General features: G+C 39.2%; 1 protein-coding gene across 4 annotated transcripts in view; it reads left to right on the top strand.

The window, feature by feature from the left end:
* ANK2 (ankyrin 2) overlaps positions 1–24,441 on the top strand; it is a 238,632-nt gene that overhangs the window by 197,636 nt on the left and 16,555 nt on the right. For all 4 annotated transcript variants that reach the window (XM_024745661.1, XM_024745659.1, XM_024745658.1 and 1 more), the window contains exons 31-38: positions 2,336–2,564; positions 3,045–3,170; positions 5,326–5,448; positions 9,388–9,409; positions 12,137–18,400; positions 19,927–20,001; positions 22,216–22,347; positions 23,618–23,761. In XM_024745661.1, the coding sequence (XP_024601429.1) occupies positions 2,336–2,564; positions 3,045–3,170; positions 5,326–5,448; positions 9,388–9,409; positions 12,137–18,400; positions 19,927–20,001; positions 22,216–22,347; positions 23,618–23,761 (7,115 nt within the window). The remainder of the gene's footprint in view (positions 1–2,335; positions 2,565–3,044; positions 3,171–5,325; positions 5,449–9,387; positions 9,410–12,136; positions 18,401–19,926; positions 20,002–22,215; positions 22,348–23,617; positions 23,762–24,441) is intronic.

The following is a 24,441-nucleotide window of genomic DNA, read 5'->3' as shown; positions in this document are numbered from 1 at the left end:
GATTACTACAACAACTTTGCGACCTAGGAAGGGCAAGAAGCATTATGTCCATTTTACAGATGAGAAAACTGAAGTTGAGAGCGGTTAAAGCTTAAATTCTTATTCGGGGGGAAAAAAGATAGATGCATAAACAACAGTGCACAGCAATAGATGGGTGTGGTGACACATGTTTATAGTTCGAGCCACCCAGAGGGCTCAACTTTGAGTCTCCGGTTCTATGTGTCAGTGTGCCCTGCCACTCAGGCATCCACGTTCTAATGCCAGAAAATGACAAGTTCTGAATGGAAAGGTACAAAAGAGGTACTAAAAGAATTTAGAGGAGGGTGTTTTTATCAGGGTGGTCACAGAGGATGTCTGAGAAGAGGTGACTCATGAGATAGGTAGGAACCTAACAGGCGGATATATAAAAGTGGAAAAGATGGTAACATGAGCAAAGATGCAGAAGGGCATTGGGAGCTGGCAACAGTGGAGTCTATAATTCAGCAATAATGCCGGAATGTTGGTTAACAACATTATTTACAGAAGGCCTTGTAGGATAGACCAGGAAATCATGAGTTATTATGTTAGTGTATTAATAATTTAAGTTTTTCAGACAATTGAAGAAGCAGTGAATAAAGTATAGTTCAATCAGTATAAAGAGGAAGGTAATGTTGAGTGCCTGCCGAGAGCCAGGAACTATGCTGAACCTTCAACACACTATAGTAAATGAAATAGGCCAGACCCAAAAGGACAGGTGTTGCATGTAAATGAGGTACCTAGAACAGGCACATTTATAGAGACGGAAAGTTTAATAGAGGTTAGCAGGGGCTGAGGCGAAGGGGAAAGTTTGAAGTGATTGTTTAAGGGGTACAGTGTTTGTGTTTGGGATGATGAAAAAGTTCAGGAAATGGAGAGTGGTCATATTGCACGGTATTGTAAACGTACTTAATGCCAATGAATCGCACCCTTAAGAATGGTTAAAATGGTAAGTTTTATATTACGTATATTTTATCACAATTAAAAAGAAGAAGAGAGATGGGTCAGGAACTGAAGGAAAGAAAGGCTAAGAAGATAAGGAAATCTCAGAATACCTAAAGATTATGGGCAATGAGTTGGGGGAAGGAGAGTGATCATAGATGGAGAAAGGTTTCAAAGTAAGAGGATGTGGAATAAATCTTTGAAGTGTATGAATAGCAAATTGAGAGAATGGCCATCTGATCATCTCTGCTTTCTCAGTGTAGTTACCTTTCTGAGGATCTGAGGTGAGGGAGAAGGTCCAGGGGTATCATAAAGGTTTAGCACCATTACTGTACTGAATAAAATGGTATCTGAGGGGGGCTTCCCTGGTGGCGCAGTGGTTGAGAGTCCGTCTGCTGATGCAGGGGACACGGGTTCGTGCCCCGGTCTGGGAAGATCCCACATGCCGCGGAGCGGCTGGGCCCGTGAGCCATGGCCGCTGAGCCTGCGCTCTGCAACGGGAGAGGCCACAACAGTGAGAGGCCCGCGTACCGGAAAAAAAAAAAAAAAGGTATCTGAGGAAGAAGTTGCCAAAATATGTCACAGATTTAGGTGAGGCTAGAAATCATAAATTAGTCACAAAGCTAATAGTTTCTTCTATTAATTGTATTAAGCAATACTTAGGAGTTCTGAAGCAAAAGCAGATTTTTTTTTAAGTGGCTGAGTTGATCCAACTTTGGTGACTGTGAGTCCTTTGGAAAAGAATGATGGAATGAGGAAAAGAGCTAGGTAGATTTTGTTGAAAAGAGTTTCAGGAAATGAAATGAACAGGAGGGGCAATCATGGAAAATAGAAACTCATCCAGTGATATACTTGTCATAATATCCAGTACTGGGCTTATAGCACTAAAGGATTCTAAACACTAAAGCTATATTTCAGGAGATTGCATACTCAGAAGAGTTTCCAAGGGAAAAATTTACAAACACAGTATTTAATAGTTGACCTTAAACACCTGGTACCTCTTTTTCTCTTCCCCTCACCTGCTTCCTCCTTCCCATCTATCCTCCTACCTTTCCTCCCTTCCCTATCTTTCTTTCCCTTCCTTTTTACTTCCTCTCATTATCTCCCTTTCTTGCTCCCTTCTTTTTCCAAGAAGCATTTACTGATTACTTTGATCATATTGAAGGAACGGACTTGGTTTTCATGCAGTTGGCCTTCCTTATTCATAGTCGTGGAGCCCACTGATACAGAGGGCTGACTGTATTCCACCATCTTAAATAAAGGACTTGAGCATCTGTGGATCTTGGTATCTGTGGAGTTCCAGGAACCAGTCCTCCATATATACCGAGGGCTAACTGTATGTTAAATTTCAGATAACTGACCTTATTTTATTTTATAGGTTCTGGCTGATAGATTGTCGACAAATCCAGGAGTCCGTTACCTTTGCATCACAAGTGTATAGAGAAATTATTTGTGTACCATATATGGCCAAATTTGTAGTGTTTGCCAAATCACATGACCCCATTGAAGCCAGGTTGAGGTGTTTCTGCATGACTGATGATAAAGTGGATAAGACGCTTGAACAACAAGAAAACTTTGCTGAGGTGGCCAGAAGCAGGGATGTGGAGGTACTGTATTTGTAAAACCAATTTTTGTTAATATGTTGTTTATACTTTTATTAATAAATTATATTTAAAATAGTATACCATAAATAGAGCCATCAAAAAAAAGACCAGTCGACATCTTGATCAGTTAGAAGGTCAGGGTCTAAAATCAGCCATTTTTAGCCAGTTTGGACCTATTCAATTGGGATAGTCTCAGTGTGAGGAGGTAAAAGGACTCTTAAAGATTATTGTGGGAAAAATTATATGTCATTGATAAATTCAAAGTATGTAAATGAATATACATATACATATATACTTATACCAGGGAGTGCTGGTACGTGCTTTGTCACAGATAAGACCAAATGTCAGCCAGGAGTTTAAAGATTATTGTATGCACATTTTAAGAATTTTAATGTTCCAGGTAATACCACCACTTCTTCATGTAAATAACAAGTAATAATTGCAGCTATTATATTCTGTGTTGTTTTTCTCTATTTCCACCAGGTATTAGAAGGAAAACCCATCTATGTTGATTGTTTTGGCAACCTGGTGCCATTAACCAAGAGTGGCCAACATCATATATTCAGTTTTTTTGCCTTTAAAGAAAACAGACTCCCTCTCTTTGTCAAGGTAATATATACATGGAACTTTGTAATGCATTTAATTCAAGATCAAGTAAAGCTTTGACTTCCTTTAGTAGAAGAAAATATTTGCTTTTCAGTCTTTTCCAGTGATTTTTTGAAACCATTTCTGTAAAATTTTTCAAGTCCTAGAAAACCAACCATTTTTAAAAATTTCAACCTTAAATTTTAGTTATAGACTATGTTTATGGCTAAGAATGAGGGACAAATAGCCAATTCATTTATTAGAAAAACTGGCCATTCTTTTCCAAATTTTAAGGCAAGTCTCTCTCTCTCTTTTTTTTTTTTTACTATTATTTCTTTTAAATATTTGTGCTTAAATTTTTAAAACATGTGATTTCACAATTGTAGAGACCAAAAGAGTTCTTAGTGACAAATTTTTGTAATAAAAAACTCTCAAAAGACCAAGGATCTCACTTAATCTATTAACAGATTATCCCAGATAGAGCTATAGACTGGATATACTTTCATAAATTCATTCAACAAACATTTATGGAGACACTTCAGTGTACCATAAATTTGTCGTCCCTCTTTAGGAATATTAATCCACGTTAGGAATTTGGCAGTAACGTATACAAGTTTTGTCCTAGATTCCCAGTTCTAAAGAGGGACAAAAATGGATATGAGTGAGAGATTTGTGAAATTGAAGTAATAATTCTATTTAAATTTTAATAAGTCTGTTAAGTTTTCTCAAGATCTCTACTGCAGGCTTTCATTGTGCCAATTCTGGTTCAGTTGTTTTGCCTGATTAAAGAAAGGCTCTTACAGATCACACATTAAGCACTAACTGCTGAGGGGCAATGGATCCATTTAACGCAAACAGCTGTATAACTGCTAATATTTGATATTATTGATGTGCAAAAGTCATTTTATAACCAACACAATACAAAAATAGGAAAACGACTTAAATAAACATTTCTCCAAACAAGATATACAAAGGGCCAGTAAGCACATGAAAGTATGCTCAACAGCTTAAGTAAATTCAAACTAAGACCACAGTGAGATCCCACTCTATACCCATTAGGTTGGCTATTATCAAAAACAAACAAACAAACAGAAAATAACAAATGTTGGTAAGGATGTGGAGAAATTGGGATCCTGATACATTGATTGCTGGTGGGAATGTAAAATGGTGCAGCCACTGTGGAAAACAGTATGGCAGTTCCTCGAAAAGTTAAACATAGAATTAGCATATGATCCAGCAATTCCTGAAGAATTGAAAGCAGGGACTCGGTTACTTGCAATGTTCATAGCAGCATCTTCCCAGTAGTCAAAAGGTGGAAGCATCCCAAATACCCATCCACAGACGAATGGATAAACAAAATGGGGTATATGCATACAATGGAATATTATTCAGCCTTAAAATGAGTGAAATTAGCCAGACACAAAAGACAATTATTGTATGTTCCCACTTATATGAGGTACCTAGAGTAGTCAAATGCAGAGTCAGAAAATAGAATGGTGGTTACCAGGGGATCGGGGAAGGAAGGAATGGGAAGTTAATGGAAACGGTTTCAGTTTGTGAAGGTGAAAACGTTCTGAAGATGCATGGTGGTAATAGTTATACAACAGTGTGAATGTACTTAATGCTACTACACTGTGCATGTAAAAATGGTTGAAATGATGTTTTATGTATAATTTAACACAAACTTCAAAAAGAACAAAATTCTGATATATGTTGCAACGTGAATGTATAACTCTACCTATACGAGGCACTTAGAAGGGGCAAACTTATAGCAACAGAAGGTTGAACAGAGGTTACTAGGTGCTGGGAGAGGAGTAGAATGGGGAATTACTGCTTAACGGGTACAGAGTGGCTGTTTGGGATGATGGAAAATTCTGCATAGTAGTGATGATTGCACAACTTTGTGAATGTGCTTCATGACACTGAATTGTATGCTTGAAAATGGTGAGTGTATAAACGAAAATGGTAAATTTTATGTTATGTATATTTTACCACATTTTTTTAAGCTAAATGATTTTTTTTAACCATTCTAAATGACAATAGGAAAGGGGAAAAGGAACACCTCCAAATCCTTATTTAGCATTATCTAATGATTTTTCCTGATTCTTTTGAGTATCATCTCATTAAAATAAATAGTGTACATCATATGGGTGAAGCATGTATGCCTTTCTCGTTCAAGGTACGTGATACAACTCAGGAACCTTGCGGACGACTATCATTTATGAAAGAGCCAAAATCTACAAGAGGCCTGGTGCATCAAGCTATCTGCAACTTGAACATCACCCTACCAATTTATGCGAAGGTATTGTAATCTTCTGTAGTGCAATTCAGGGAGTATAGCATTTGATTTTCAAATTCTTTAAAATAAACAAAAGCAAAGACACTGAATGCAACCATATATAACAGTCATTTTTGATACCCTGTCCAGTTTATGATTTTCCATTTAAGTAAGGGAAAAAGTAGCTCTACCTTATTTCACATTAAGTTCACTTTGATGGAAATTTTTCTGTAAATACATATTGGATATGGAAGAGAGAAAATTCAAATTTAAGATTTAATTTTTTGGATTAATTTTTAAAAATTAAATAGTTCACTTTGCCTTTCTTATTGTTTTTATGTGCCCTCCTGGCACCATACTAGTGCATTTCACCCTACCGAAACTTTATGAGTCTATTAGCTTCGGTTTACGACCATTTCACAGGTGGATTATGTATTATGAGATTCAGAGCAACAACAGGATATTTTACCTTGTTGCTAAAATAATTATTTGTTCATCTTGTAACCTATACTGTTTTAGGAGCATCAAATTAATTTTTCAAGTATTTTAACATGATCAGTATATAAAATACTCGCATGTTATAGGAGTAGATTTGAAACATGGTTGAAAGGAAAATTCATTAATTCTTGACCCAAATCTACCTACAGGTATTACTTTCTAGTGAAACCTCTCCCCATTATAGAATTCTTTGATTACTCTGATCAAATCAAAGAAGGCGAGGGGGATGAATTAAATGTTGGGGAGAACTTTATTTATTATTAAAAAAAATTTTAACCAGTATCCCTTTCCTTTTAATGGAAAGCTCCCACATGGCAATTTATAGGAGGTTATAGCAAGTGATCAGTGTGAATTTTAGAGGTTAGGAAGTGGGATGAGTAGTGGCAGGTGAGACCTGGAGGAGAGGTAGAAGTATATTTAAAATTCTAAATCTTGACTCTGCAAAACAAAACATTTCCTATACTTCTTTTTATTTACCACAGTATATTTTTCTTACTTAATTATTCTTATAAATTAGAGATCAGTCACATAGAGATAAGCATGTAGTGTCATGTTTAACATTGTAAATTCTTATTAAATGATAAAAATTAAATGAAATACCAGTATCTGTTTACATAAATTTACATATTATTCCAAGAATTAGAATACAGCAATAGGTATATTGATCCAGTAAGTGGACTGTAATTGCACTCCAATGGTACAGAATGTACTTTGGGGTTTGTACTGCTGATCACTTTTGAGTCACCGAAGCAGATTACCAAATAAGAGCCACGAAGAAATATGTACTGCTGGGGCGATCCACCTAAGTGATATGTAAAGATGAATGAGCTTTGTCTCTGATTTCAGTGAGCTTTCAATGTGCTATAAAAGAAAGCATTTAGTTTATTATTACTTTTTACTTTTAAGTCAAGATGTATCAGACACAGTTACTAATGCTGTGATGGTCCAGGACAACTTTCCATTTAGTAACTCAAAACAAAAGAAAACATTGCCAAACAGTGTATAGTTCAGATATATTTTAGAACTTAGTAGCTCTTAATTATAATAGAACTCCTAAATATTGCCTGTGTATTGAAAATATTTTCACCATATGTTTATTTGTGGCTTTTACATTTTTAGCCAATATCTGTAATGGCTGAGATATTGTCATCACCATTTCTGTAGACATATGCCATCAAATCCATTAAACGTCAAACTTTGAGGCTGCTGGTAACGGAGCATCTGAAATTAGTATATTTATAATTTTAGTTCTTTTGTCTAGTAGATTAGTCTATTTATAATCTTGGTTCTTTTGTCTCTTGAATCTACAGACATTTGCATTTAAATCAATCTTCTTTAATTTTTGTGCTTGTTTTCCGTACACTGTTAGTAAGAAAAAATACAAGTACACTGACGTATGCTTACCTATTGATATCTGTTGTCAGGGTATTTAGTCTTGTCTTTTCTTCTAAATACTCTCCACTCTTCCTGCTCTCTTTTTTCCATCTTGCATGGCATCTTGGGGCGGCAAGGAATCAGAGTCAGATCAAGAACAGGAGGAAGAGGTAATTGTGTGGCATTGTCACTTGTTAATGGCTGTGTTACTGCTATAACCACTGATAAGAGCACATGGTTACCTGTGTCTTAGAAGGGTTACACCGTTGTCCTTAGTAATTAAAGGGTCACGATCTTACTTAACCTCTCTGAGCCTGTTTTCTCATCTTATGGACTGATTTCAGAGGACAGTAATATTTCCCTATAAATTGTTACCTGTCTTTATGCAGCAATATAGATTACTAACAGCTGAAGACCAAAACCATTATCTCAGTGGTTCTCAAAGGTTGGTCTGGAGATGTCTGGAGGTCAAAACTCTTTCCTTAATATTACTGAAACATTTTTTGCCTTTTAGCTCCCATATCCTCAGAAGCTACATAGGAGTCTTCCAGAGGCTCCATTACATGTGATGACATCATCACCCTGACACTCTGGAATGTGTGCTTGTGTATACTTGGGTTCTTGTATATTCTCAGCTTTCATTTGTAATACAGATATTTATTTATATATGTTAAACAGAAGTTCTTCAGACTCCTCAGTATTTTTTTAGGAGTGTAAAGGGGGGTTAATAAAAAGTTTGAGAACCACTGAAATAAAAAACTTTAAGGAGCATATAGTTCATCCATTTGACTATACTAATATTATAATGCAGAACTCTACATATAATGAACACTTCTTATAAGGTAGATTCTTTACTAAGTGCTCCACATACCCCACCAACACTGATCTGACAATCACCCTATGAGGTGTGTGCTATCATATCATAGATATGTGACAGATGAAGAAAATGAGCCTTAGAGAGGTTACCTTGAATAAACATCCATTTGAATTATACCTGCTTCAATAGTCAAAGCAAGTATGTGTTTGTTTCCCTTGAAAAGGTCTGAAAATGCCCAAACATTATCATAGAAATGAAAGAAATCATTGGAAAAGTCCTTACACTTAACTGATTAACATGTTGCTTCCTGTTTCTAAGACAGACAAATGGAATTGTTATTAGTTGCACATAAATGTTGTCAAATATACTAATTTTATTTTTTAATGTTATTCTGTTGGATTTAAACTAGAAAACCATAAAGAAAAACATAATAAACACCCTTGTACTCACCAGCTTAAAATGTAAGGCCTTATCGGTTCATAGACTGCCCCTGAATTCACTTCTTTACCGATACCCAGGCAGTGGGGCAGGATGAGAGAGGTGATTATAGACTCATTGTCCTGCCATGTATAACCAGATACACAATAAACTTACGACAAGACTGAAGTCATTTTTTCTCTCAACTGTGCAGTCACTCTTTGTCTCTCATATTCAATTTCCTTTCTGTAGTTGGTGACTCAATCCCCAAGCTATTCAAGATGATACGTGCATACCTTGTTGAAAGAGCAACACGATTATGAAACCAACTTTGCTATGTTCAAATGAATTCTTCCGTTAGGCTTATGATTTTTCTAATGAGTATTTTCAGGAACTATTCAGGGCTACAGATCCAGTTTGTATTCTTTTCAGGATTTGGAATTCTGGCTTATAACTAATAATGAAACTACTTCTGTAGAATGTAACACCCTGGCATGCTCTTTGTTCTTTCCTTTCTCTCAACTAAATTGACACTTACTGTTTAAAACCTACTTCACTTTTTTCCTGGCCTTTTCCATAATACGTATTTCTAACATCAAACACACCTGCATCATACCTTCCCAGGAGTAACCTGTTAGAAAGGACTTTCCACCCATAGTGTCTAGAAAGGAGATTTGTTTTTTCAAAGTTAGGATAAGAATCAGAGACTCTAGGGAAGAACGGTAGCAAATTACTCTGACCTTCCTCTAGCTTATGGCATTTCCCACGTATATAAAATAGGAGCTTACTGTACACATCAGGGGCTGTGAGGCAAGATGCTATTTGTAACCATTCAATTTATGTATGTTTTCTTTCAGATCGATATGACATCAGAAAAAAGTAAGATTTCGAATAAAATTGAGTTTGTTTGAAAGCTGGCTACGATAAAGAAAAGCATGAATCAGGATGCAAGCTAGTTGCCATTACTAACCACTATAATAATTATGTTTTTATATTATCCTTATTAATCATTAATATTTATTTAGAAAAGCAGCTTGGCCAGTTAAATTATGAATATATCTAATTTGTGAGCTAATTAGCAGTAAAATGCAATGATTATTCATCTAAGCATTCACTTTCTTTTAGATCCCTGTTAACCCTGCTACTGCTGTTATGCTTGTTTAGAAACCCACCCTACCGTTTTTGTCCATTTGTTAGCATAATATTGTCATCTCATTTTTTTAAGCTCTGACATGACAGTATCACTTTTTATATCAAGCAACAACTGACATCAGTAGAGAGCTCATTATTTATGTAGGCTACACCTGCAAAAGTGATACTGTCTTAATAGTTTTCAGCTAAAGCTAACTCTCCCCTCACCCCACCCCGACCCCTACCCCTTACACCTCTTACTGTGGTGAAGTATAACTGACTTTTCTAGGCTGAGGTCTAATGGACTTTTGTGAAAACTTTCTGAAAAAATTAAGAACCAGAAAAGCAAAAATTAAAACCTCCTGGATGAAATTATTAATCACAGCAGTATGTCATAGTAGTGCTAATTTTAAATAATGATTCAAAGCCTGTACGTAATCTAGTGCAAAGAGAACTGGTTTTTACAGACTTTGAGAGAGCTATCTTAGAGTTCATTTCAGGTTTGTAACAGTCAATTAAATTTTTAGTTTGTTGGACTGTTTCTGGTGACTCTAGCTTCTTATGTGGAAGAAGTTGAGTTTTTCAGGTTTCCTTCTTGCTTTTATGCCCCAAATGCTCTAGAAAAAAATCTAATTTTTAATGTTTATTCATTTTAAGATTTATTTTGATTCACTGTATTTCAGGGCGCTATTCCCAAAAGAAGAAAACTTAGAACCATGTTTAATATGGTCATCAGGCCCTATGCAATAATCATCAGGCTTTTTTTTTTTTTCCCTTCTTTTGAAGTCCTAGCACAATGTAATTTACTGCTAAGTTATTGAAATACTTTTAAATGAGAGTCTCCTTACCCTCATGTTAAATCATTATTCAGGACTAGAATACTTGAAATTCTGGATGTTTTCATTGTTTTATATCTGAACAAATCTGTATTGATATAAATTAATATATCTTTGTATATGCATTTCACATAGTATAGCTCCTCAACATATACTGATTCTCTCAAGAGAAGGCATTTAGGTTTATAAAAAAATTTACATTATCATTGCCTTCATTAATTCCTTTTTTTTAAAGAGATTTTATTATCCCACTTTCTTCTCTGGGACTACGATGTTTATTTAAATGGCCCTTTGTTCCTTGGATACAAGCTAGTAGGAATTAAAAATTCATCCATCTGGCTCAATCATTTTTAAAAAGTTACTATATTGCTATAATGTCATAGATCCTCCTGAATGACTCCCAGGTATTGTGACTGCTTTAAAAGTTTCAAATATAGACTCATGTTTGGCTTTCTTTTAGTATAAAGACAATCATAAAATAATCTTCAACCAGGCATGAAATAATCTCCAAAGGAGGGCTCTGTTGAAAGGACTCTTTCCTAAGGTCTTTTCAAGAGTAAATCCTAAAAGAGTTTGAGTTTTCTCCCTTGCCTTTAATGGGTGCAGGCCCCCACTACCTATGCCTCAAACATACTGCATCGAGCATCTTGTATGTGGACTTTTAGGGAAGTAAATACGCTTCACCACAGTAACGTTTTCCATATTTGTTCTAATTTCTTACCATTCTCCTGCCTGCACATTTCAGCAAGGCCACCTCTCCCACCAGTTTTATTCCACCTTTGCTTTGCATGGAAATAACTTGGCTTACATAAACTGTGCGTGTGTCCTGTGTGACTGTCTCTGATTTGGGTTGCCATGCATCACATTTTAACTTTGGACTCACATATAAGTTTAATCACAATCGTTGTTTTTGTTGTTTTTCTTTCCTTTCCTTTCTTTCCCTCCTTGGTCTGTCCATTACGTGTCTAAACAAGGAGGTTGCTCCAAGGAAAGGACCATGCCTCTCAGCACAAGACTGTTTGTTTTGTTGTTGGTGTGAATTTCCCTTAGATGAAATGCCGGTTTGCAGCTGATTCAGATATATTTTATATAGTCATTGTATATTGGCAGAACTAAATATACTGAATTCCAGATTTTTGTATGATTAAATAATGTCTATACATCATTAGACGATATTCTGAGTTTGCTACTACTGGCTTTCTCCTAGAGGAAATCAACTTTCTGCAATTTCTAATGCTTTTTTCCTTTTTTTCCCATGTTCATCTTTTTTCAACATTGGTCTGTAACATCTGAACAATCTTGAGATATCTCTATGTAATTTCACTGCGTTCGTTCTTTGTTTTGTGATTTTGTGTGTGTCTTGATTAGTTGTGACAGTTTTGTTGTATGTGTGGATGTGCTACAATTGAGAAAATTAAGCAAGTTATTTCCTGCTCATTTTTCCTTTTCAGTTTTTTTTCCGTTAGCCTTGCTTTGCTTTTGTATCCTGAGACCTTGTGGATCCACCATTCCCAGCCCATTTTTGTTGTTCCACCCGCCACAACAGGAAAAGACACTGTGTCGTTTCAGTCCTGATTACATTTGCCAATATCTTTTTTGATTTCCATTTTACTTTCAATGTTTTTCATTCACATCAAAGATGATGAGACAGAATCTACAGAAACATCTGTCCTGAAAAGTCACCTGGTTAATGAAGTTCCTGTCCTAGCAAGTCCGGACTTGCTCTCTGAAGTTTCTGAGATGAAACAAGATTTGATCAAAATGACTGCCATCTTGACCACAGATGGATCCGATAGGGCAGGTTCCCTCAAAGTGAAGGAGCTGGTGAAGGCTGCTGAGGAAGAGCCAGGGGAGCCTTTTGAAATTGTTGAAAGAGTTAAAGAGGACTTAGAGAAGGTGAACAAAATCCTGAGAAGCGGAACCTGCATGAGAGATGAAGACAGTGTGCCAAGGTCTCAGCCAGAGAGAGAATTAGTGGAAGAGGAATGGGTTATTGTCAGTGATGAGGAAATAGAGGAGGCTAAGCAAAAAGCATCTTTAGAAATCACCGAATACCCATGTGCAGAAGTTAGAATAGAGAAAGAGACCAAAGAAAAAGTAGAGAAAGACTCAGCAGGGCTAGTGAACTCCCTTACTGAGGATCTAAATTCCTACGTGTCTCCTCACAAAGAGCCACCGCAGACGGTGCAAGATCTGGCAGGGGAGAAACGTGAGGCTCTGGGTCCTTGCAGGAGCTCTGAAAGCGAAGAGAAAGCTAAAGGAGCGTCTTCAGAGGAGACACAGAGTACGCAGAAACAGCCCAAACCAAGCCTGGGCATAAAGAAGCCAGTGAGAAGGAAATTAAAAGAAAAACAAAAACAAAAAGAGGATAGTTCACAAGCTAGTGCAGAAAAAACTGAACTTAAAAAAGGTAGTTCAGAAGAGTCATTAGATGAGGACCCAGGTTTAGCCCCCGAGCCTCTTCCCCCTGTAAAAGCTACGTCACCTTTGATAGAAGAAACTCCCATTGGTTCCATAAAGGACAAGGTGAAGGCCCTTCAAAAACGAGTGGAAGATGAACAGAAAGGGCGAAGCAAGTTGCCTGTCAGAGTCAAAGGCAAAGAAGATGTGCCAAAAAAGATAACACAAAGGACACATCTAGCTGCATCCCCCTCTCTGAAGTCCGAGAGACATGCGCCAGCATCGCCCTCCTTGAAAACAGAAAGACACTCTTCTCTTTCCTCTTCTGCAAAAACTGAGAGGCACCCTCCAGTATCACCAGTGAGTAAAACCGAGAAACACTCACCCTTGTCACCCTCTGCAAAGACTGAAAAGCACTCACCTGTGTCATCGTCAAGTAAAACCGAGAAACACTCACCCTTGTCACCCTCCGCAAAAACTGAAAGACACTCCCCTGTATCCTCTTCTACAAAAACAGAAAGACACCCACCTGTTTCGCCTTCAGGTAAAACAGACAAACGCCCACCCGGCTCGCCCTCTGGGAGAACAGAGAAACATCCACCAGTGTCACCTGGCAGAACAGAGAAACGCTTGCTTGTATCACCAGCTGGAAGAATGGAAAAACATTCACCCGTCTCAACCTCTGGGAAAACCGAGAAGCACCTGCCTGTGTCACCTTCTGGGAAAACAGACAAGCAACCACCTGTCTCCCCCACCTCAAAAACAGAAAGAATCGAGGAGACGATGTCTGTTCGGGAGTTGATGAAAGCTTTCCAGTCAGGTCAGGACCCATCTAAACATAAGACTGGACTCTTTGAGCACAAATCCGCAAAACCAAGACAGCCACAAGAAAAAAGCAAAGTTCGGGTAGAAAAAGAAAAGGGGCAGATAGTAACCCCGAGAGAAACGCAGAAAACGGAGAGTCAGACAATCAAACGAGGCCAGCGATTCCTGGTCACGGGACCTTCAGAATCCAGAAGAGCGGTCCGTGCTTCCTCCGCAGGGTTTAAGAGAGAAGATGTAGCTGAAGGAAAGGAGAAAGCGCTCAACCACAAAACACCCGAACCTGTTCAGCCAGCACCTGAAGAAGAAAGCCATAAAGATAGTGAAGTCCCCAAAGAAAAGCTGGCTGATGAACAGGGTGACATGGATCTCCAGATCAGCCCAGACAGGAAAACCTCCACTGACTTTTCTGAGGTCATTAAGCAGGAACTGGAAGACAATGACAAATACCAACAGTTCCGCCTGAGTGAAGAGACTGAGAAGGCGCAGCTTCACTTAGACCAAGTGCTCACTAGTCCTTTCAACACAACATTCCCACTAGATTACATGAAAGATGAGTTCCTCCCAGCCCTGTCTTTACAGAGTGGTGCCTTACATGGCAGTTCGGAAAGCCTGAAGCAGGAAGGGGTAGCAGGTTCTCCGTGTGGAAGCCTGATGGAAGGGACCCCTCAGATTAGTTCAGAAGAAAGCTATAAGCATGAGGGCCTAGCAGAGACCCCCGAGACAAGCCCAGAAAGCCTTTCTTTCTCACCAAAGAAAAGGGAGGAGCAAATTGAGGAAACAAAGGAAACTACCAAGTTAAAAACACCACCAGAAATTCATTCCGAAAAAGGACATCCCTCAACCAAAGACGTTACTGATGGTTCTGAAGGGCAAGGTGCTGCAGTCACGGGGGGCACAGAGCCCTCTGCTGAGTGTTTGCTGAAGGAGGTCACCCTAGACCCTTCCAAAGACACGTGCCCCCCACAAGAAGGTGACGGCCTTGGCAGTCAAGGTGTATCATTAGCAAAAGAAACATCCGAAGGACTGACTGAGGAAGTGTCCTGTGATGAAGGTCCACTTAAATATGTTAGTTCAGCCCATGAGACACAAATTGATACTGAAGCTCAGGGATCCACAGCCACCAAGCCCTCAGATGAGACAAAGGCCTTGCCGCTGCCTGATGCTGCTGTAAAGACAGGCCCAAGGGCTGAATCAAAGCCCCAGGGAGTCACTAGAAGTCCCCAAGGGTTAGAACTTGCACTCCCTAGCCGTGATAGTGAGGTCCTCAGCCCTGGGGCTGATGAATCCTTCACAGTGAGCCACAAAGACTCCCTGGAAGCCAGCCCAGTGCTGGAGGATAACTCCTCACACAAAACTCCTGACTCTCTGGAACCGAGTCCTCTGAAAGAATCCCCTTGCCATGATTCTCTTGAAAGCAGCCCTGTTGAACCAAAGATGAAGGCTGGAATTCTGCCGAGTCACTTTCCCCTTCCTTCAGCCGTTGCCAAAACAGAACTCTTCACGGAAGTGGCCTCTATGCGGTCCCGGCTGCTCCGAGACCCAGACGGCAGTGCTGAGGATGACAGCCTTGAGCAGACGTCACTCATGGAGAGCTCAGGGAAGAGCCCCCTTTCCCCTGACACCCCCAGCTCCGAAGAAATTAGCTATGAGGTCACACCCAAAACCACAGATGCAGGCACCCCCAAACCAGCTGTGATTCCTGAATGTGCAGAGGAGGATGACTCAGAAAATGGGGAGAGAAAGAGGTTCACACCTGAAGAGGAAATGTTTAAAATGGTAACCAAAATCAAAACGTTTGATGAACTTGAACAAGAAGCAAAGCAGAAAAGGGACTACAAAAGAGAAGCCAAGCAAGAAGAGTCTTCTTCATCCTCTGACGCAGATGTTGACTGTTCAGCAGACATGGATGAAACAAAACACACGGAGAGTGTAGAGGATGAAAGCGATGTCCCTGTGGTTGTAACATCAGAGAGCAGAAAGGCTTCTTCCTCCTCAGAAAGTGAACCTGAGTTGACACAGCTGAAGAAAGGTGCTGACTCAGGCCTCTTATCAGAGCCAGTTATTCAAGTGCAACCCCCTTCCCCACTTCCGTCCAGCATAGACTCAAATTCCAGTCCCGAAGAAATACAATTCCAGCCTGTCGTTTCCAAACAATACACTTTTAAGATGAATGAAGATACTCAGGAAGATTCAGGTAAATCAGAGGAAGAAAAAGATCGTGAATCTCATTTACCTGAAGACAGTCATACTGTTTCTACTGATGGCCCAGAGATGTCTTACGATGATCTAAACAGAGATGCTGATCAACAAAAACTTTGTGATGACCATGGGTATGAAGCAGGGAGTCCCAGCGGCTCAGCCACTCCTATCTCTTCAGGTCTCCGCAGTTCCACTGGTGATGCTGTCAGTGAGCAGCTAGTTATCCATAAGGAATCATTAGCTCTCCAAGACGCTGGTGGAAAAGATACAGAAGAAGAAGAGCTTGATGTTTCTGGAGTCGAATCTCCACAAGTAGGTTGCCCCAGTGAAAGCTCTTCATCTTTGTCCTCTTTGCATCATTGTCCAGCATCTGAAGCAAAAGAATTAGATGAAGACACAGTCTCCACATCTTCTGCTACAAAAATGGAGGTCACAAAACCTGACCAAGCTTTTGAGAGCTTACCAGAGGACCGGTCCACTCTAGACTCATCCATTACTACTCAAGCGGATAGATCGTCCTTGGATGTTCCAGTGTCTGACCCAGTGGAGACTGATGAAATCTCTGATCCTCAAATCATAAGCCCTTATGAAAATGTTCCTTCTCAACCTTTTTTCTCTAGTGAAGAAAGCAAAACCCAAACAGATACAACACACACAAGTTTTCACTCTTCTGAAGTGTCTTCTGTTACCATCACATCCTCCACTGAAGACGTAGAAGTGACAAGCGCCTCTGGAAGAACTGTTTCAAGTGAAGAATCTAATTTTGAGGACCAGAACCTGGACGTAGAACCCAAACAAGAAAGTACCTTGTGGGAAATGCAGTCGGATAGAGCCTCCTCATCTTTAGAGCCAACTGTACCAAATACATCAACAGTTGCTGGTGAACAGAGAAGCAAAGTCATCATCACAAAAACTGATGTAGATTCTGATTCCTGGAGTGAAATCCGTGAGGATGATGAAGCCTTTGAGGCTCGAGTGAAAGAGGAAGAACAGAAGATATTTGGTTTGATGGTAGACAGACAATCGCAGGGTACCACCCCTGACACCACTCCTGCTAGGACCCCAACTGAAGAGGGGACCCCAACCAGTGAGCAAAATCCGTTTCTCTTTCAGGAAGGAAAATTGTTTGAGATGACCCGAAGTGGTGCCATTGATATGACCAAAAGGTCCTATGCAGATGAAAGTTTTCACTTTTTCCAAATTGGGCAAGAATCCAGGGAAGAGACTCTCTCTGAAGACATGAGAGAAGGGGGTACTGGTGCTGAGCCCCTACAGCTGGAGACATCAGCTGAGTCATTAGCACTCTTAGAATCGAAAGAAACAGTGGATGACGAAGCAGAGCTACTCCCAGATGACCTGAGTGAGGAAGTAGAAGAAATACACGCTTCAGATGCTCCACTTAACTCCCAAATGGAGATTTCAGCCTCCATTGAAACATCAATGAAAGAGGCAACTTCTGCGGGAGCTGAGGACCTCCCCTCCATGGGAATGGGTGACACACCTCCCCTGTCCAGTGTGAAGCAGACAGCTTGCCCCGACTCCCCTAAACCGGTTGGACAAGTTCAGTTAGATTTTTCCACAGTCACTAGGTCTGTATATGCAGATCGGGGTGATGATTCTCCTGATTCATCCCCAGAGGAACAGAAATCAGTCATTGAAATCCCTACTGCACCCATGGAGAATGTGCCTTCCACTGAAAGCAGGTCCAAAATCCCTGTAAGGACTATACCCACTTCAACCCCAGCACCTCCATCTGTGGAGTCTGAGAGCTCCCTTTCTGAAGATTTTCTACCCAACCTGGATGAGGAAAGTAAACAGGATGAAACAAAACCAAAGTCTAAAATCCCCACAAAAGTGCCCGTCCAAAGAGTCGAGCAGCAGCCTTCGCATCTAGACCTGTCTCTACAGAAAACAGAGGCTCCTCAGGGACAGGACATGACAAGCAGAGCGCCAAGTAATAGAAGCAAACCTGAATCTGATGCCAGTTTGGATGCAAAGACCAAATGTCCAGTAAAAGCTAGAAGTTACATTGAGACAGAAACAGAAAGCACAGAGTGGGCAGAGGAGCTTGAGTTAGAATCAGAGGAAGGGGCCACAAAACCAAAGATATTTGCATCCCGATTGCCAGTAAAGAGCAAAAGCACCACATCTTCCTGCAGGGGGCCCACGAGCCCCACAAAAGAAAATAAGGAGCATTTCTTTGACCTTTACAGGAACTCCATAGAATTCTTTGAGGAGATTAGTGATGAGGCTTCCAAGTTAGTGGATAGACTTACACAGTCAGAAAGGGAGCAGGAGTTAGTTTCAGATGACGAAAGTAGTAGTGCCCTGGAAGTTTCAGTAATTGAAAATCTGCCACCTGTTGAGACCGAGAACTCAATTCCTGAGGACATCTTTGACACAAGGCCCATTTGGGATGAGTCCATTGAGACTCTGATTGAACGCATCCCTGATGAAAATGGCCATGACCATGCTGAAGGTATTTGCCAGCCACTGGGATTCCCTGTGCTACGCATGTCATAAATTTGATATCGTTTTTTTGTGTGTCTGTTTTATTTGGTGATTTGTGTCTCATTTTCTTTAAGCTTTCTGTAGTGGTTACTATGTTTGTGTAAGCCCTTTGTGTTTTGTGCTTTCTCTGTATACTCTTGTCTGTGGAAACAATCTCAAGATTGAGTAATGAGAATGCTTATGGAAAACATAAACATGATCGACAGGCAACGGGGATCTTGCCTTTTCTCTAGCTGCTGCACGTGACGCCATGCAAGCTTTGAGTTTTGTTGTTCTGACGTTCCAGGCTCAGCCTTAAATTAAGCATACGGATATATTTGGTTTTGTTTCATATTATGAGGATTCATTGCTTTTTCTAATTACCTTTGAGTACTTTAATAAGTACTTAACAATTTTATAATGATTAGGAAGCCATTTACACAAGAAGATTTCACATACCGTGAAATTCTAATTGTTGAGGATTTGTTTTTGATTCAGAAAGGTTGGATTTCAGATACCATTGGTAAACACTTTAAGCAAACAATCATAAGGTAAAAACATGCTTTTCATTTATGTGGCAGATGAATGGAGAATGGACTCTGATTAGATGCAGCAGACAACAAAAACTCAAACTTTGCATGATTTAAGTTGACTGTGAGGGGATGATGGCTCTTTGAATTATAAAAAAAGGAAACCATAGATGGCTTTGAGAAGTAGCCTCTGGTCTTCCAATATCTCTACAATAAAGACTATTATTCTTAAATTTGGGTTATAAAAAAATGACCATGACCTAAAATGCTGCCCATCAATTAATGGGGGTTAAAAATCAAAGGGAAAATTATAGTCTGTGGGAGTATTATATGAGCTTACTTCGTAGTAAGCAGACAGAAACTTTGCCCAAAAGACAATATAACATACACATACATATACATACACTTTATTCTTCCTTCTTCCAAGGTTACCAGAACCAAGACAAATGTTGTTTCTGGCCATACTGAAAAAAGCCAGGATGGTCTGATCAACCCATGATCTCGGTCTCTTGTGAATCTCGGATGTGATTTCTTTGCAGCATGACCCAGACGTGGTCTTCTACTGCCACAGGCAATAATAGGAGGTCCTAACCAATTACTCCATTTCTCCATCCCATTTATGATTTTTCTGGTGTTTGATGAGCTAGATGATTCTCTTCGGGTGGGCAGTATCCTCTCAGATAATTTTTAAGAGGAAAGTCCTAAGATTACTAGAAATCGGTAACTTATATAATTATGTCCAGTGACTAGTCTTGATTAGAGAGATATGGAAGCAGATGGTTTTCATGATTTTTATTACATTTATTCCCCATTCCATTCCAGAAATCAGGCAAACACACAATTTAATATGATTTAAAATGTAATCGTTAATTTGTGCTGTGATCAAATATTTGGACAATTGACTGCCTTTCTTTGGATGATCAGTATTGTGGTTCCTCTCCTGTCATGGACAACCTTTGGCCATTCTGTTTTTGACCTTCTGTAGATCAACAGGATGAGCAGGAACGGATTGAGGAAAGGCTGGCTTATATTGCTGATCACCTTGGTTTCAGCTGGACAGGTAAAATGAGTGTGACCCTTTTTTTTTCAACAAAACCTGCTTGGTTTAAACGACATTGTTGCATCAGCCAACTGTCATTAACAATGAAAAAAGGCCTTTTTTTTCTTTCCTTGAGGAAGAACGCATGGAATAGTGAAAAGAATGATACTATGAACTAGAGAATCCAGGGTCTGCATTAACTCACTGCATGAACCAGGGCAGGCCTTTAATTGTCTCTGGCATTTTGAATAATAGAACTTTAGATTAAGAGATTTTGAGAATATAAGAAGCCCCACTACCCTCCTTTGGGAGCTGTGGATATCTAAACTTCGGGGAGATTATTGTGTTTCAAAACCATTGTTAGTTGTAATTGTCATAAAATTTAATTTGAGATTCAGCCGGGGCTCCTTGTTTTAGATGCCTTGAATCAGATATCTTCATCCTGAACAGTACTAAAATTTACTTCAGATGACTGTTGAAGTACATATGAATGAGATGTTTAATAATTCTCTGAGAGATGGGTATGTTTCAGTTTAGAAATTGTATGTTAAATAATTTTTTAATGGAAGTGAATTCTAAAATCAATATGGTTTATTTACAACTCATGAGTTGTAGGTTTTAAAACTCTACCCTTTCATCTTCCCTGCTGTTTAACATATTAAAGCAAGATTGTCCATCTGGATTTTTTTCTTTTTTCTGTTTTTGTTGTTTGTTTATTTGTTTGGTCTGACTTCCTTTTATGTCACTTGTGACTACTTAATTGAAACAAGCAGTTTAAAGTTAATATTAATCTCCTTTCAGTTTCTTAAAAATTTGGTATGAATAGGAGCTAGGAGTCATAATATCCTTAACAAAGGTAATTGATAATGTAGAATTATCTATGTAGAATAAATAATGTAGAATAAATGACTAAAGCATTTTAAAGTAATTTAAAAATACTGAGCAGGTTTATTTAATTGAGGGATTTAGGGGAAGGAAGGGTATCAAAATATCCCTGATTGACTGACTAAGTAGGTAGCATTCAGAATTATTTATTTTGCTTCTTAAGTATTTATGAGTGTATACATTAAACGTAATATCTATAATAGTTGGTGAAAATTCAAACCTTACAATCAGTGAACGGTATAAAATGAAAAATAAATTCGTCTCTCACACCTACATCTCATCTTTGAGCCCCTTTCCTCAAAGGTAACTGCTAACACTTTCTCATGTATTCAGAAAAAAATCTGCAGTGCCCACATCTATGCTTATTATTTAAAAATAAGCAAAATTTTACTTAACAGTATTCTTCATAAATACTCCATCAGCATAGAAATATCTATGGCATTCTTTTAAATGGCTATTTAATTCCACTCTATGGAGGTACCACAATTTTATCAGTGGCCTTTGTTGATGGCTACTTAGGTTGTTTCCTGTTAGTGGCAGTAGATATCCTTATGCACCGATAGATTTTTGTGGGTGTTTCTATAGGGCATATTCCTAGAAGGAAAAAAGCTGCGTAAATATATGTATATTTTTAATTTTGAAAGATATTGACAAATTGCCCTCCGAAAAGACACCTCATTCACACACACACACACACACACACACACACGCACGCACACACACACGTGCACACACACCTCAATGTGTAAGCAACCATATAGAATGTTAATGGGAGACTTTAAAGGAAAACTTTGAGGCTTCTTGCCTAGGTCAGTTAATCCTTCCCAGACCTTTTATTCATGTGACATCAAATCACAGAAAGGAGTTTATCCAACCACCATAATATAGCTACAACCAGTATTTATCCAAGTACCCAGAAACAGAATTTATAGTATTTGCAAGTCCCCTAATTATGATTAAAAGGGAGACATGGTCTCTTTCTACTGTTTTCAGTCATTTATTTTCCATTGTCTTGGTTAAGAGTATAAGCCAGTATTAATGGTCTCTTCCAAATTTTGGAATTAAATGGTCCTGAATTTACATATTTTATCATCATTGCCTCAAACTTACTATTTCCACTATGACAGTGATCAATTCTATACCCAAATTTAAGGAAAATATCTGCAGTTAGTGCTAGAAGAACAGAGGCATACGAGAGTCATTTCTAATAAGTAGGAAAAAATAAAGGAACTCTGTTACAGCAATACGAAGAACACGTCATTTACAAAATCACAAGAAAATCACAAGGCAACGTGTAGAGACTCAAACTATGAAGTTAATGTATTTACAGAGGAGTATTTTCTCTTTTAGAATTAGCAAGAGAACTGGATTTCACTGAGGAGCAAATTCATCAAATTCGAATTGAGAACCCTAACTCCCTCCAAGACCAGAGTCATGCACTATTGAAGTACTGGCTAGAAAGGGATGGGAAACATGCGACAGGTAGGTGGAGAGCTATATGTAAAAGGCAATAGGCCGGAAGTAGAAAAAAGTCTTGTTCAACAAACCTCTTATGCAAATTCAGTAAAAAGATAAAATGACAGATGCCATCAACCTGAAGTGCTGCTGTAAGCAAATGAGAAGAAGCTGTAACATTTCTCAAATAGGCATGTTGCATAAAAATTCTTGTACTGTGTTCCTTTGAACAGCATTAACTAGTGGAAAGTGATACTAGCACTGGCTGCTAACAGGAAAGTTCTTAAAGTCCTAAAATTTTCTATGTATTGACAGCAGACACACTTGCTTTATTAGCCATTGTCTTACTGATGGTGCATTACATTCAGTCCCTGCTTCCTTTACTCCTAAATGACTAAAATGGGGTGGGGCGCTTCCCTGGTGGCGCAGTGGTTGAGAGTCCGCCTGCCGATGCAGGGGACACGGGTTTGTGCCCTGGTCCAGGAAGATCCCACATGCTGCGGAGCGGCTGGGCCCGTGAGCCATGGCCGCTGAGCCTGCGCGTCCGGAGCCTGTGCTCTGCAGCGGGAGAGGCCACAACAGTGAGAGGCCCACGTACCGAAAAAAAAATGTTTTTAATTAAAATAAATAAATAAATAAAATCGGGGGAAATGTCAAGTAGATATTCTACATAATGGTTTATATATGATATTCTGACCACATCAAATAAAATGGGAAGTGATACAGAACATAACTACTTCTTATCCCTCAGCTGGTCTAAGTTTGCCACTTTGTTTAATGCCTCTTTGAAGACCTACCTAGAGACCTCCCTTATTTACATCTAGCCCACATTTATCTTTCCTTCTCTTAACATTATTCTAGGTAGGATTGCCAGATTTAGCAAATAAAAATTGAGAGCACCCAGTTAAATTTAAATTTCAGATAGTCAGCAGATACTTTTCTAGTATAAGCATATCCTACGCAGTATTGGGGATATACTTTTACTAAAACAATTTGTCTTTTATCTAAACTTCACATTTGACAGGGTGTCCTATGTGTAATCTAGCAACTCCGCCTTTAGGGCTTACGCGCATATGCTCTGTCACCCATTTCGTACATAGCCCTTGTTTGTTTGCTTACGTTTATAAAGACCCTTAATTGGGCTTTGGTTGTTTCTTGTACAAACATCAAAATTGTAGTAAATTTTTCCTGTGCTTACAATATATCACCAAAAAAATTCAGTAAGGCAACTAAATGAAAGAGATTTTTGAAAGAGTAGCCCTCAGGCGTAATAAATAGTTTTTCTCTAATATCCCAGATACCAGTCTCATTGAATGTCTCACCAAGATCAACCGAATGGATATTGTGCATCTCATGGAGACCAGCACAGAGCATCTCCAGGAGCGCATCAGTCATAGCTATGCAGAGATTGAACAGACCATTACACTGGATCATAGTGAAGGTCAGACAATTTGTGTATGTGTATGAGTGTCTGTGATGTATGGTTAATTCAGGCAACTGGACCCACTGTCTTCCTTTTTTCAGAGCGTCGACCATGGCCTTTGCTGGTACGTTCTTCTCCCGAGACTTCCCTGCCCATTTTAGGTGCCCCCATCCCTCTCGTTCTTTGTTATTTCATCATTGTCTCAGTCAGCGTGGGCTGCTATAACAAAACACCATGAACTGTGTGGCTTAAACAACAGAAATTTGTTTCTCACAGTTCTGAAAACTGGAAATTCGAGATCAGGGGGATAGCATGGCTGGGTTCTGGTGAGGGCCCTATTCTAGATTGTACACAGCTGTCTCCTTGCTCTGTCCTTACGTAGGGGACAGAGAAATAGCTAGCCCTCTGACCTCTTCTTATAAGGGTGCCAGTCCCATTCATGAGGGCTCCACCCTCATGACCTAATTACCTCGCAGGGTTACCACCTCTGAATACCATCACGTTGGGACTAGGCTTTCAACATATGAATTTGAAGGGGACCCAAACATTCAGTCCATAACAGCCATCAGCATGGATGATCCGTCCAGTGCCCTTTGCTCAGCTCCTTGATGGCACTTCTGATACTTGTGTCTTTTACTCTACCTTAGTGACCCATTTCTGTGCCCACAACCCAAACTAAATCATTATCAGTGACTGTA

The sequence above is a fragment of the Neophocaena asiaeorientalis genome, unplaced genomic scaffold (genome assembly GCF_003031525.2).
Source record: "Neophocaena asiaeorientalis asiaeorientalis breed wild unplaced genomic scaffold, Neophocaena_asiaeorientalis_V1.1 scaffold975, whole genome shotgun sequence".
In the NCBI taxonomy this organism is placed as follows: domain Eukaryota; kingdom Metazoa; phylum Chordata; class Mammalia; order Artiodactyla; family Phocoenidae; genus Neophocaena; species Neophocaena asiaeorientalis.
This window is presented reverse-complemented; position numbering and strand designations above follow the sequence as displayed.